Genomic DNA, 16333 nt, shown 5'->3' on the forward strand with positions numbered 1-16333 from the left:
CTGAAGGGGAAAGTTATGTGTGTAAAGTGTTGGACACGCTTTCGTTTGTTCACTCCGCCTTTTGTCGACGCCCATTTTCCATACGTAATAAGTGGGGTGATGAAACCGAAATTGTGGAAGACGTCCTCCTATTCAGACTCGTTGTTTAAATGAAAGTACTAATAGCCACACCGGAAAACTCTATTTCAACGTCCTGAAATCAAAACACTTCTTCAAGTATGAGCAGTAAAATGTCTTATTGACTTTATGTATCAGGTGTAAAAGTACACAAGTATTATCAGCTTCATGTGGTTACTTGAATGATGCTCAGTAACACATGCATTCATCCAACGGCAGCTTAAATGAGTTATTAATATGTGAACTATGATAATAAATAACCAAAGTTATTGCACCTTAACAACCAGGGTTTAACAAAGCAGGTCTAGAGTCACAGCACCACCTTCTGGTTATGACAGGTGATTCCTTGATTGGTTGTTCAATTATTGTTTCCCATTATGGATTCATATGATGGTGCTCTTCTCCATTAAGCAATTGGTTGCTTGGTTCGTAAAACAAACAAAAAAGTGACCCCACAAGAAAAGTGCCACATTGTCACATTTGAGAAGCTGAAAGCATTATTATGTTGGTGATGTTGTTGTGTCAGCTATACTTTTAAATTGTCATACTTTTGGTTCGCAAAGTAATTTAAACTGTCAGATTAATGCAAGACGTTGCTCCTATTGAGATGTAAATAGGAAGTGGCATGAGATTAAAATACTCAAGTTAAGCACCTCCGTTTGTACTCAAGTACTGCGCTTGAGTAAATGTACTGCGACCAAGCACTGCACGTACAACCATTTAATGTTGAGTTACAATATTTCAGTATCTACACACTCGATATTTCGGAGAAAGCACAACCCCCCCCCCCTCACACCCCCTCCGATGTCTCTGTTTATTGATGCCGAAGCAATTACACGCCTCACCGCTTCAGTTATGAGTCATAGCACGCAAATGACTGCTGCTCCTGCCGTGTGCGCGTCTGCACAAATCTGCCGTGTGATAGGGCGGAGGAGTTGCCTGTGAGGGGCCTGAAGGGAGGGGAAAGGAACATTTCATTCACATCGAAGCCGGTTTATTTTTAGGGGGAGGAGGTGACAGGCGGCAGACGCCTTTGCAAACATTCCCACATCGCTTCGCTCCACCTCGAGTTAACGCAGGAGGTCAGCGCAGAGCCGTGCGTAAAAGAAGCTGCGTGCGGCACCACGGAGAGGAGACGTTTTACAGGCAATACACCTCATTTCTGCAAGAAAAGAAAAAAATCCACTGTGCTGATTGCAAGCGACGCAAGCCGGTGTTCCTGATTTCCCGCACAGACGGTCGGTGGATCAGCTCGGACGCGCTGTTAAGGATACATTTGTTAGTTTTGTTATTAGTATTCATTTTGGGGGAGCCAGCTGCCTCCATCAGGTGCAGAGCAGAGAGCAAGAGAGAGAGAAAGAGAGAGAGAGAAAGAGAAAGAGAGAGAGCGAGCGAGAGAAGGAGAGAGCATCAGATCCGCCCAGCAGAGGTAAGAGACAAACAAACAAAAAACACATATGACCGGCGATGACACAACACCGTTTAACACCGGTTTTATGAACACACACACACACACACACACACACACACACACACACACACACACACACACACACACACACACACACACACACACACACACACACACACACACACAGGCCTGATGACTGATATGAATCCATGAACGTCGTTTAATGGAGCTCCAATATTTCCACATTGGCTAATCTCCTCATATGTAAATAATGGGGTTTTGTTTCATTTTAAATAATCCAATCTTTTTTATTAATCCTTATCATACACTTCAAGGCACTCACGGTGATCCAATAATGCTAAACATCGATCATAATGTAGACTATCGATACACAATAAAACAACACGGTATCCCATAATAATCTGACAGGTGCAGCGTATCTGTGGCTCTCTGGAGGGGGTTTAGCCTCGATTGGCCCCATGCTGATGTCTTAATCTATTGAAGCATGTCTATATGTTATCCCTCTATGGGAATGTATAGCGGTCCTATTGCACTGTTTTTACAAAGAAAATATCAAATGTTACACTCAATAATATTAAAACAGCTTTATATTATTGCATATATTTATATGAGGTTGCTCATAGTGTTCCTGCTTTGTTGATGTGTTGAGTTGTATGTATATTGATACTTTCACGTGTTAATCCTGTATATGGTTGTGAGGTTTTTTTTGTACTGGTGCAGGAGGATCATGTCCAGCAGCTGTGTGAGGCTGTACTGAGACACAGCACTGCTTCAAGTTCAATACTAACACGCTGATGTTTAGCAGCTATACGGTCGACCATGTTCACCATCGTAGTTTAGTTCATGCATGATTTGGCAGTAAGGTACAGCTGAGGCTAATGGAATTGGATTAGTTTTGCAGTTTTGTGCTTATGAACATCTTTGCCTGATTCTTCCTCTAGGCAACACGAATGTCCACAAAAATTCAGGCCAATGCATCCAATAGCTGTTGAGATATTTCCGACGAGATGAATTATTAGATTAGAAATGGATGTTGAGCGACTTGAATATAGCTGCCTCTGGATTAATAAGGCAGACGGTTCATTGGCACGTTCTCTTTGAAAACGTTTTGCATATTTGAAGCATGTATTTGAAAGTTTCCCTGAAGCCCTTGAGAGCGTTAACTTTTGGCAGACCAAGTGAAACTCAGGTCATGTCACTTGGTGTGGCGGTATAGCAAGAAAACTCATTCTACTTATGTGGAGAAGAGAGTTAATGACAGTTCTAGATCCTTGTACTAAAATGTCTCAAGGGTGTTGGACTGATGGTTTAATTGTGTATATCTCTATCGCTTTGTATATGTACTTCATTTTGCTAGTGCTATTGAAGGCCTATGATGCATTAGTAGGGGATGTACTCAGAGTAATATAGCAGCAAATAACTATTCGCTATGTGAAGATATAGTGACTGTTAACCTTAGCATGAATGAAGTCCCTTTCCCTCTGTATGTGCGGTTATAGATAGATAGATAGATAGATAGATAGATAGATAGATAGATAGATAGATAGATAGATTTATATATAGATTGATTCAGGGGGACATTTGTTTGTGGCAGTAGCAAGCAAAGTTACAGAGTAAACATACACATATTAAGTATAGAAAAAATTCTCAATATATACAATACAATAAAATAGCAGAGCAGAACATATTACATTTAAGAAAAGAAAATAATACAGAAAATGCAAAGTATGTACAGTGTATATAAAGCAGTGTCGTAGAAGTAGTGGTTAACTAAACTTGGAATATTGATGATTCATTTGGAGGATCTGGCCAGAGGTGATTTATTATAATGTCTTATAGCATGTGGCAGGAATCTAAGCTTTTTACACAGCTGAGTCATGTTTTTTGTGCATGTGGGCGTTCCCCGCTGGTTGGCTCATTCTCATACCGTCGTTATGACACCGTCCTGACCCACGGTGTTGTTGCCGAAGTGTAGCACCCAACGCTTACTAAAGGCCATTGAGTGCAAATAGATGTGAACCTTTGTTTGTGAAACAATACAAGAACTACCAGGGACGTATACTTAAAGTATTAAAAGTGAAATTACTCTATGCAGAAAAAAAACAAGTCATGCTGGATCTGGGTCTGTCTGGGTGGGCTGGTCACGGTCGGAGGCCTCGCTGGGGAATGTGCTGACGGGGTTTCTGGTAAATCTACATGGTTTTAGTTGGTATTTGGCCTGGCAGCGCTGACAAGCTTAAAAAATAACTATATAGACAGAGAATAGTAAATCGGTTTACTGATGGTCTTGTTTACTTATGTAGGTCATATAGTATTGAATTGAGACTGTTTCATAACCAGTTTAAAGTTCCTCATTGTGACTTTAAAACCCTAAAATAAGAAGATCAATATGACTGGGACCGTCTCATAAACCATTGATAACATGACAAGTCTTGAATAGAAAGCAGAAGCACTGGAGTGACAGATGACGAGGAATACGTCGTTGTATTGAATGCCAAAAAAATCTACAAAGTCCCTCTTGACATGCTGCAAAAAGTCAGTTATTTTCCACCAAATGAAACACGTGCATAGTCTCATCAACGATCCAGAGATAATAAGGCTTCGTCCACAACTAGAATCATCATTTCAGATGGATTTTGTAGTACTTTCTTTTCCCCTCCCCCGGTCGCTAACGGAGAGGATGAGTCTCCACTGGCACAGCCATCCATGCTAGATCGGACCCAGCAGGATCTTCAGCTCTGACTCATCTGCTGCTCTTATTCGTTCAGTCCTTAAAACCGACCTCTACCTGTCTGCAAGGTCAAACTCAGAGGTGGCTGAGGCTTTCCTTTTGACTTGAGAGGCGAAGTCTAACAGGAAATGTATGTTTGCAGTGTGTCTTTGTTTAACGCATTATGCGTATTTAAAAATGGTTTTACTTGCTCTTTGTGCTTGAATCACATTTGACTGCAATCGGGCCAATAACTTCTGAAACGTCAGCTTTCCAGGAACAAAGAGGAGCAGCTTTGCACAGTTTTTTGGCTCTATCAACAGGTTTCGTCACAGCTAGAGGTCGGGTGTTTTTCTCTGAGGAAGATCTAATCTGAAGTGAGCAATTAAAAGATCTTCAACTGTTAACTGCCTTTGGCACGAGATTGGATTCCGAGCAAGTAAAATTGTGCTGCATACAAAGCACATTGTTTTATTTCCACAACTGAAACATGTTTATGTTGTCACCCGCCATGGATGCAATACGGTGTGTCTGTTTATCACGTAAACAATTCATTCCACTTGCAAAGAGAAAAGAGAAATGTCATTGTCTGAAGTTATTTCCTGCATTTTGATTACCTAGGATTTATGCGCCTTAAATGAGACAAACAACTAGTCTAACCGGGGTTGAAGATACGAGGCGCTCAGCTCTTCAGAAAGAAAAATGAGCTCCCCAGCAAGAAAAAAGTATTTGAGAAAAGTGGGATCGCTAAAATGACTTCCACTGTGACTTCAACTTTTTATTTTTATATTTATTGCCCTGTATATTTACGTTCCTAAACTAAATAATAGGCTAAAGAATTTTCTCCTTGATGACGCTGATTGTGTTTTTATCTCCCTTCCCTCAAACTTAACCTCCAGATGGCGAAGGCAGACCAGCGTTTCGGCCAGCGGGATGGCTCCGACCAGAACTTTGATTACATGTTCAAGCTCCTGATCATCGGTAATAGCAGCGTTGGGAAAACTTCCTTCCTGTTTCGCTACGCCGACGACTCCTTCAGCAACTCCTTCGTCAGCACCGTGGGCATCGACTTCAAGGTGAAGACGGTGTATCGGAACGACAAGAGGATCAAGCTGCAGATCTGGGTGAGGGTGGAAGGATTCATGTTTGTATGTCTGTCTGGCTAGATCACAAATAGAGAGACAGGAAGATTGATCCAACATATATGTGTGTAACATATCATCATATAATGCATTGCAGCATACAGTAACATCATAGTATATTAAACTGCAACATACAGTAACATCATGCTATATTAAATTGTAACATACAATAACATCATGATATATTAAACTGTAACATACACTCACATCATGCTCAATTAAATTGTAACATACAGTAACATCACGCTATATTAAACAGTATCAGCATTAGAAACATCATGCTATATTAAACTGTAACATACAGTCACATCATAGTATATTATGCTATAATATACAGTAACATCATAGTATATTATACTATAATATACAGTAACATCATGCTATATTAAACTGTAACATACAGTCACATCATAGTATATTATACTATAATATACAGTAACATCGTCGTATATTATACTATAATATACAGTAACATCGTCGTATATTATACTATAATATACAGTAATATCATTGTATATTATACTATAATATACAGTAACATCATGCTATATTAAACTGTAACATAGTCACATCATGCTATATTAAACTGTAACATACAGTAACCTCATAGTATATTATATTATAATATACAGTAACATCATGCTATATTAAACTGTAACATAGTAGAGCAACAGTATTGCGACATCGAGTGATGCGATGTAACATGGTGTTCTGCTCTCAACAACAAGCTGCTGGGAGGAGAGAAAAAAAAAGACAGATACACAGACTTCTGGTTCTCCTCAGCTTGTATCATCGGTGTGATGTTGTTGCCATGGCAGCAGCTCTTCATGCTCACTCACTCTCTCATTGACACACACTTGCAGCACACACGCATGCACACACACACACATGCACACACACGGTGGCAATTAAAGCGAGCTCTTGGGGTGAAGAGGTTGAGACCTGGCAGGGGACAGAGAAGCCTAGAGGAAGGGAGGTGGGGGAGGGAGATGGGTGGAGTGTGTGAGTGTGTGTGTGTGCGTGTATTTGGGAGGTGGGGAAAGAGTGCCATAAGTAGAGCCAATCAGAGCCGATTAATTCAAACTGAAAGCACATCAGTGAGGAGTAAAAATAGACACAACACACACAACATGAACACACATAAGCAATACAGTGCAATAAAACAACAGGATTTGTGTTGACAACATGAATACAGATTTTGACTTCAGATTTGTTACGTTGACAAAAATGTTTATAGAAAACAAAACAAAGGTCTCAGTGCATGTCAACTAGTTTTGGTAATTTTCCGACAAATTTGTGAAGGAATTTGCACCAAACTACTTGTACAATATCTATATCTATATATATATATATATATATATATATATATATATATATATATATATATATATATATATATATATATATATATATATATATATAAGACATTAGCAATATTTTTAGACTATGCTGTGTTTACGTGGTGCATTTTCAGACAAAGTTGCGTTCATAATGGTAGAAAAATAAATAAGAATTTCATGTAGGTCTTTGTATTTATAGCTGCCTCAAGTCTTTTATGTTTACAACAAACTTTACAAGAAAGAGCATGGTGCTTTCCCACGTTATCTTTGACTAATGATCAGGCTCGTACCAAAGCGAGAGTGAATCTGGGGTTGGCTTCACTTGCTGGCGAGCACCGTATGACCCCCGTTGACCCCCGCCGGAGAGGCCAACTTTGAATGTTGTGTTTACGAATGTCAACCAACAAATCCTACTCATTGTGCCTTTGAGCTCATTGTTTTGATCACATTGTAACAACTGAAGGAGGATCAGATTAGTGTTTCAACAATTTCCAGACCGAATTTTTGAATGGTTTCCCCCGGTTTGGTTTAAGAGAACTTGACTGATCTGTAGCTCTTCCGTCCAGCACCTTTTGAGTCAAACCTGATCACCACATCAGTGTTGGCTCTCATGAGTACCTGTCTCCGAGTTTGCTGCAAAGACTGGAACCAGAAGATTGGAGAGTTGTTCGATCAGCACATTAATGTGCGTACTGTCCCATTGTTCAGCGGTTCACTTTATTCCTCTGTGAAAATCAAACACATTTTTCTCTGCTTTGAACCAAACTGAGAGGAATCAGTCACTGCCTGCGGCTAAGCTTATCACGCTTCTTATGATGAATGTCGACACTACACACACACACACACACACACACACACACACACACATATATATATATATATATATATATATATATATATATATATATATATATATATATATATATATATATATATGGATATATAATCACACTCTGCATCAAATTTGAATTAATTAAATGCAAACAAGCATTTGCCATATCCCACAAGAAGCCAAAGAAAGAGAAAACCAGAATAAGCGCAGAGGAAGTGAGGCACAAAAGAGCTAAATTTAGCCGAATGACTGCACCCAGTCCAGCTGTATTGGTATGAGGACGAAATGGTGGAGGATGGCGGTGGCTGAACGAAGTGGGAGTTGTTGTGGACAGGCGTGAAAGTCACATTAAGGCTCAACTGATTTGTTGCAGTGATCGGCGCTGGCGGTTGCCCGTATTGATCGAGGCGCCAGATAAGACGGTTAAGAGTCTTAAGAACGGAGGAAGATGTTTGGTTCCTGTGAGATGTTCACACTCTGACAGCAGAGACGGTCGTCATCACCGACTAGCTGCGCAAAATCCAAAGCCATGTATCCCAGATGTTTTAAATTTATCATTAAGTAGATTTCAAAACCACCAGATTTTTAACTTTTTTATTTGTATCTTTTTACATTTCAAAAGAGGGCAGCAACTGTGGTCACAACCAATGGAAGTCTATATATTGAGAGCAAATTCCTTGCATATTCCTTGGGCAATACAACTGATTATGATTCAATGCATTGAGCAATTCCTGATCCATGGAGAAAGGCTAAGCTGTATTATAAATATATGTATATATATATATATATATATATATATATATATATATATATATATATATGTATATATGTACATATATATATATATCAGTTGTTACAATGTGATCAAAACAATGAGCTCAAAGGCACAATGAGTAGGATATATATATATATGTATATATATATATATATATATATATATATATATATATATATATATATATATATATATATATATATATTGGAGGCTATAAAAACATATCGATGCTATAGGCACCATATACAATGCACGGCCTGCAAACTGATGGCAGGGTGAAAGTGTAGGCTGAGAGCTCCTGTGAGCGTTGTGTGAAACTGCAACTTCAACACTTGCTCTGTGTGGTTGAGAGGTGAGAACGTGTGTGTGTGTGTGTGTGTGTGTGTGTGTGTGTGTGTGTGTTGGATGATGATTGCTCCAGAATTAGGATCTAGTATTGGATATTTTCTTTCATGTCTGTAAGACATCTGTTTATGTATTCATATATTCGGTGTTTGTACCGCAGCTTTCCATTGCGAAAATATATGCTTTATAACAACTTGCCGTCCAAATGATGGAGACTTGTTATCATAGCTTGTGTCTCCATGGAAACACCATTAGCCAAAATCAAACAGCCTGGTTTTGAAAGCCAGGCTATAACAGATAATACCCCCAGCCTAGTATTTTGAGATATGGGCTTATCTATTCACAGTTAGCAAGACACAGTGTCCAACCGTTTAGACACAGAATATCAGTGAGGTTAGCTGTGGATGTGAATGGACTACAATTGATAATATTTTTTCTTTCCCATAGTAGTATCATCACTGCAAATGTCACCATTTTATCAGCTGGAAATGTCTGTGAATCCCAAATGTAATGGCTCCATTTAAACATCCAGATGTGATTTTGTTCACTTTCGTTTTTTTAGTGTAGTTCGATCACAAATCGGATCGACAACCTGTCGGGTTTGACGCAGATCCGGGTCGGCACAACTCCTTTCCTGAAGGAGGTGGTAATGGCCTTGTAACTGGAGCACAATGTGGTTTCAACTATTCAGCCTCAGTGGGAGCACAGATCGTTCTCTTGTTAAAATGATCAGGGATCTGACGAACGCTACAGCAGCTTGGTGTGCCGTCTGTATATGAACACGTGTTGAGGTTGCTGGAGCTACTTCTCTCTTGCTTTGCTGTTGCTTCTAAACATGAGTGGGAGAATGATGGTTAATTTAACTGCAACTGAAGTGTAACTTCAGGAGGAGTAAGTTAATTGATGCATCATGGAGAGACAGATGTCTTAACACCTCCTTAACATCTGGGACAAATTGGTTCGGGATGCATTTACACTTTGTTCACGTCAGATAGCTATTCCGATGCATGCTCTGTCTGACACTTAAATTATGCTTCTCTGTAGAAACATGTGAATGCATAGCCCAAGAAATTTAGACTCTCCGAGGTCTTCTAATCTTTACTATCCTGCAATGACCCTTTTCGGTTATCAGCAATTTACTTACTAGACATTTCAACGACTTCCTACCACACCCGCGAATAAGCTGACACACCAAGTCTCAATCACGTGTTGGGTGAACCTGCACCGGTAGCAAGCTGATTGGCTGCCGGTTAATTTAATTCCTGTCTAAAGGCGGGTTTGAACTGCAGACGATTAGGGTAGTCTGCAGTACAAGACGAAAAGAAACCACACAGTGACCCCGACCCCTGCGCACCTTTGTCTACCTGCAGTCTGGAGAAGCATTGTTCCAATTTAAGGATTGGGGAGAACAATTGTATCATCCCCCTGGCGTTTTTTCTGTTGCCCTCCACTGAGAACCATCACACTACAAAGGGCAGATCTTCATTACATTTGCTGAGCACAATCATGCTCCTTAGAGGATAAACTCCCTCTCCTCAAGTGTTACCTTTAAGCCAGAGCTTGGACACAAGGAATGTTAATGTGTTCTGGTGATGGTCTCTTTCCTCTAAAATAAAATGATCGATATGTTGTTTGTTCTCTCTGTTATGGTCTTACGACTTGAGACTTACAAGTATACAAACCCACAATTTAGATTTTGACTGGCAGTTTGTTTTGTTTTTTTAGGACACGGCAGGACAGGAGCGTTACCGCACAATCACCACGGCCTACTACCGTGGTGCCATGGGCTTCATCCTCATGTATGACATCACAAATGAGGAGTCCTTTAACGCCGTCCAGGACTGGTAGGAGATCGCCATGGAAGCAGTGTGTGGATGACGCTTCTTTGTGTTTGATATTCAAAGTAAAGGATTTTAAAATGTGCTTTCAGGGCGACTCAGATAAAGACGTACTCATGGGACAACGCCCAGGTAATCATGGTGGGCAACAAGTGCGACATGGACGAGGAGAGAATCGTGCCTCCAGAGAAAGGAAGGCACCTCGCCGACCAGTTAGGTGAGATGTTGCGACATGAGTGCTACAGATAACTTTAATACAACGGGGGTTCTGAGAGGACTCTACATGGCTAACAAAGAGAGGTTAATGAAGTATTTTCTCACCAAGTTCTTGCTTAACAACTTCCTCAACACAGAAAGTATCCAGGATAATGTACCAGTTTTTTTATTCAGACCATTGGTTTGAATGATTTCAACTATGTTTCTATTTGTTTTGTGAGGATTGGCTCTAGATACTACAATACCCATGAACCTCTGCTGTCTCACATGGCACATGTGCAGATTATAAACATTAAAATGTGAGAATTGTCATCCAACAGTTTTTATAATTTAATAAACAATGAGTTAAAAAACTGGAATTCAATTTTTTGTCAGTTTCACCAACCATTGATTTGAATTCAAATGACAGCTGTCAGTTGTATTTACACAGTAGTAATGATATAATGGTGATTCAGTGATTTGCAGTCATAATAAAACAATGTATTTTTAGCTCACTAGTTGAAAACAAGAAAATAAAGAAGCTGCATTGCTCTAACTGGTCCAGTATAAAACATGTTTCTTTCTAACATTACACTGTTGAAATGAACTAACACAGATACACCGTGATACATAATATGATTTTAAAATTCCAGATTCAATACTTAATTGCCATCCGACTTATAGTTGTAAGGAATGTGTGTCTGTGTGCTTATGACAGAAGAAAAAACAACAGTCAAGACACATGATGAAGAAACAGAAACCATAAATAACACCTTCCACCAGAAAACATAACATCCATAGATCTAAGATGTTATTAGTCAAAGAGGAAAGTCTAGTGGAAAATAAGAATGAAGTACAGTTACTTTAAAATACATTAGGACTCAGTGCTTTGCTTGTGCCAAGTGTTGATGCAAAATTGTGGAGCCCTTTATTAGTTGGCTGGTTAGCAGTAAGTGCTGCTGAGGAAATGAGATGTTCTAGTTTCCTTTTAGTTTTTTTTAGACCTCTGCGCTGAATGCGGTAGATGTAGTTTCCAGGTGATAAGTTCCTTGGACAAGCAACACAAAGGTAAAATGTATGCTTGATTGTTTGTATTTTCAAACAATTAGTTTTACTTTGACTGACGCTCCTCAGCAGGAGCTGCTAAAAGCTAATTCCGAATACTTGTGATGGAGACAATTTGACTAAATGTAAACAAATAATTTTTCAACACTCATTTGAATTAGGTATTATTCATCTATACCGTGAGATACAGCTGAATTTCTCTTCCCTGAGCCGTCCTGAGGAATAACTAAGTAATACTATGTGTATTGCCAAAAGCCTAAGAGGCGTTTGAATTAGAACTGCACAAAACTGGTTTTAGCTCCACCGCTGGGAGCTATTTCTTCCCCAACACCAGCCTTTATTACATAAATGCTGCAGGCTGAAACACTCAAACAAGAGTTTGCTGCTGCAAAAGGTTTCACACTGGTCAGCAAATGTATTTTGCAATGTAGGTGTGCTTCAGTAAAGCCACATTCAGAAAATAAAGTGTTTCATGGGCAGCTATAGGTGGAGTTTGAACGACTGCGAGCGATGACCTTTCATTTTTTCCGATGAAAGAGCATCGCACAAAGTGGCTGCCTGAAGAAATGTTTCAAGCCGCCTGCAACTGTGTGGTTTCACAGTGTCACATTCAAACAGATGGTATCCCAGGTTACAAATAGATATTTGTGAAGTGGGAAGAAAAGTCTGAAAAGAGCAAACACACCATGAGAACCACACCTAACTGTGAGACAACAGTCTTTAAAAGCCTAAAGATAGCACTGTAAATATTAAGGACACTAATTTCCAAATGTGTCGGCATGTGACCCCTAAAGTGAGGAAATGTCTACGTATATAATGTCACAAACATAATATATCTATAGTACACCATACTTGAACTTGACACCTGTTTAAAAATGAATTTGTCCTCACACTGATTGTTAGATTTAGATCATTTTAGAAGTGTTGTTTTTTAATTCAATCCTATCCCGGCTTTATCTTACAAGCATGTCAAAAACACAAAATTCAATAATTGCACCAGCTGAGTGTCCAGTCCATTTGTTTTTATATTTTGACATGATTTAACTGTTTCTAGCAATATAACCAATGAGTATACAGTTTTGGACAAGTTTGATATCAAAATATAAAAAATACTGTATTCAAAGGAGTCAGTGTTTTTCTGCCAATTTGTATTTTTTGTTATGATTATATTTCTGCCTGTTTGCTTTTCCCATGTCGATATGCCCCAAGTCTCACCAACTTAAATTGCTCAAATTTATGAAAAAGCATTTTACTTTGAATTAAATTGCCTAGAAATGCATTAATATAATGTTTGAATAATCATTAGTTGAGGTTTTGTTTCTTTCAGGAGAGCTTTGGTCTCCTTTAGCAGAGATAACCCCCTGGCTTCATATAAAACTTAATAATATATTACATTTTTGTTAATCGCTGAAACAACTTCTCTCCCCGTTTTATTATCTGATCCACAACTGCACTACAAATTATCATCATCATTGCCTTTTTTTGCTGTAACAGTACTATTCCCAGCTGGTACTCCAACCGAGCTAAATCTCCGGTCTTTATCACAACTGCTGCCTTCACATGAACAAATCTGCATGTATTCACTTTGAACTGTTTAACCATCTGTTTCCTCCTGCAGGCTTTGAGTATTTCGAGGCGAGCGCCAAGGAGAACATCAATGTCCGGCAGGTCTTTGAGCGCCTGGTGGACATCATCTGTGTGAAGATGTCAGAGCGCGTGGATGTGGAGGTGCCAGCGGCCCCCGGCGCCAAGACCACCCGACTGACCGACAAGCCCGCACAGCTACCTCAGAAGTGCTGCTGATCGTCCGTCCGTCTGTCGGCTCATCCCGCAGCTGTCCTCCCTCCATAGCTCTCAAGAAAAATGAAAAAAAAAAAAATGAAAAAAAAAGATTAACTATTGCAACATTCCTCATCACACACTCTCTGCTTCAGTCCATGTTTGTGAGCAGTCAATAATCATTACGCCTACTGCAACTTATATAGCCAGTTTCATCCCGTGCCCAAGAATCTGAGGTTGGTCCTTACTTAGGTGGTGGAGTAAGGGTGGCAGTGAACTCTGAACAAAATTGAACTTGGCTTGTTTAAAAAAGTTACAGAGCCAAGATAGAATACAGGAGGATATGAGATAACGGTGTAAACTTAAAGCCTCGTCACGCCAGAAAGTGGCAATTAGCGTGTTAGAAGTTTGGTGACATAGTGAATATTTGCAGTGATTATTGACCTAAAAGGTTCCTGCAACCCATTGTTGTCTACTTTTCGATCGCATTCTGAAGATTAGGCAATTTAGATGCACAACCATCAAGAGACAACAAACTAGATTTTGTTGAAAGAGCACTGCTGAGCGGAGATGGTAGTTGGGTTCACGGGGAAGCACAGCACAGCCTCTCCTCTCAAAGTGTAGCACAATGAGAAGCTCACACCAGAGCGGCTCACATTCACAAGTTTTAAGGGCACAGTCGTTCGCCCGCGAGTCATCCGCCAAAAAACAACCAACTAGGCTGCTTCTCCGATAGCTAGTAATAGTGAGTTCCCTCTACTACAATTAATATGCCTATAGTCTAACTAACTGTTACTGGCCTTACTTAGTGCTGTTTGTCGCTTGAAAGACGCTTTAGGGCTACACCACCAATGCACAACTCCCAGGCAGGGCTGCAGCCACAATCATTAGAGGAGCGGGTCGAGTCCAAAAACAGGTCTGAAGTTCAAGTCTATTGCTGCTCTGTAGTGTTTTTCACAGCATAAAGTTAAACAGCGAGTGCCTCCTGGGGTTCTAACAGGGTTCATTTAGATTAGTAGTGTTGTTATTGGGTAGAGTTATAACACAAATCATTGTACAGTATGTGTAGTATAGTAGTACAGTAGTATGTGGTGAAACAAACATATCATATTTGGTTGGGTACTGCAAACAAGGAAGGATTACTGAACGGGCCCAATGTGTGCCGGCCACGGCTCAAGAGGTCAGAGGGACCAGAACTGACTGTTATAGGCAAAACTTAATTCAACATTTTCACACAAAACAGCTGCAAAGAGAAGCAAAATGACCACAAAAAAGAAGTGAAACAACTACAGTGACTTAAAATGTCCACAAATCCCATCTCCCCAACAGGCTGCCAGAGACTCGACCCCAGACTGCCACTAAGAGCTGCAGCCCTGTTTCATGGTGGCTTACAGCTTTTGCACTGGCCGACACAATCCAGCGTCACACTGAGGGTCTTTTATACTCACGCACACATGTGAGCAGAGCTGATAAGTGACGAGCACATGGTTCTCTCCTTCCCCCTTAGCAGGTGTAGTCAAGTAGTCGTCCTGTTTGCAGTGTTTCCTACATGAATGTGTGTGTATGTGTGTGCGTGTGCGTGTGTGTGTGTGTGTGTGTATGTGTGTGATTTTAGAGCCAACATTGTGTTGCATATGGTTATCATGATATTTATTGCGTGTTGAGTTGTAATGTTTCTTTGTGTTTGTGTACAGTATCTTTGACGGGAGTGTGATATTTTGATAATGTCATGTCAGCTGAGATACAGTACATGAGTGTTCACGAAAGACGTGAAGAAAAAAAAAGAAGACAAGGAGAAAAAAAATGCATTTATTATTAAATATTGAAGATAGAAAAAATACAATATCCTGCCAAATTGTTATATAGCTAGCACAGCGCACGTTTTTGTGTGTAATTCCATGTGTGTCTTCATATTGGTTAAAAGAAACATACAATAATATTGTCATTGTCTTCATATGATTATTTTTTAAGTGAATTTGTAAATGATAGATTTAGAAATTATAACAGTGTTGAGTATGAATTTATTTTTTATGCTGTGTATACATGGACAAACTATATAGAGAGTGTAAAATTGTTGTCTTACAGTTTACTCCTGTATGGGGGAGAAGCACAAAGTGATTGTACAATATATTGTGAATGTTTGTATATTATAGATGCAATTTAGTATATTAAAAATCACAATCTTTAAATCAAAACTTTTGATTTTTTTCCTGTGTGGCTATTGTTGACTTTTTTTTACTCTACATCTTGTACCAGTTTTGCTATTACTTGATTAATAATAAAGTAAACACTTGAATACAAAAGATAACGTGAACAAAATATAACAAATACATGCTACAGATCTACTTCAACACTAGATTTACTAGTGTGTGTATGCATACATGTGGTGAAGTTCCTTGATAGCTAATTAATTATTGTATCATCGATGCATTATACAACCTTTTCCTTATAACCTAATGTTATAACAAATGACTCCACAGACTTGAAATGCAAACACTATTCTGGACTAAAAAACTATTTTATTGACTCTGCATTTAATGTGTGTTTAATTTACATTTACATTTGAATATTAATTAATGCTAAGGCAGCAAAACTGTATTTAAATCTAATAGATTTTCATTTATTAAGCTATTCTATTTTGAGTTAGATATTTAAATGCAACACAGACCGCTGTTGTGAAGACTAGTTTGGTTCGATAAAGGTAAAACATAATAATAATAGTAATAGAAAAACTGTTTGTTTTATCAATTGAAATCGTCATCC

General features: G+C 39.2%; 1 protein-coding gene across 1 annotated transcript; it reads left to right on the top strand.

The window, feature by feature from the left end:
• Positions 1–1041: 1041 nt before the first annotated feature.
• Positions 1042–15758, top strand: rab3b (RAB3B, member RAS oncogene family). Its single transcript, XM_068589978.1, has 5 exons — positions 1042–1546; positions 5159–5383; positions 10419–10537; positions 10624–10748; positions 13410–15758. Exons 2-5 carry the CDS (start codon positions 5159–5161, stop codon positions 13592–13594), a joined length of 654 nt encoding a protein of 217 aa, XP_068446079.1. The 5' UTR covers positions 1042–1546; the 3' UTR covers positions 13595–15758.
• Positions 15759–16333: the final 575 nt, after the last annotated feature.

The sequence above is a fragment of the Clinocottus analis genome, unplaced genomic scaffold (assembly GCF_023055335.1).
Source record: "Clinocottus analis isolate CAN_PGR_092001 unplaced genomic scaffold, fCliAna1.0.p SCAF_23, whole genome shotgun sequence".
NCBI lineage: Eukaryota > Metazoa > Chordata > Actinopteri > Perciformes > Cottidae > Clinocottus > Clinocottus analis.

Excerpts from the sequence above, each read along its gene's own strand:
- rab3b (XM_068589978.1), top strand. The coding sequence starts at position 5,159 with ATGGCGAAGGCAGACCAGCGTTTCGGCCAGCGGGATGGCTCCGACCAG. Across the intron at positions 10,538-10,623 it reads TTTAACGCCGTCCAGGACTG|GGCGACTCAGATAAAGACGT; the intron begins GTAGGAGATCGC and ends ATGTGCTTTCAG. Across the intron at positions 10,749-13,409 it reads GCACCTCGCCGACCAGTTAG|GCTTTGAGTATTTCGAGGCG; the intron begins GTGAGATGTTGC and ends TTCCTCCTGCAG.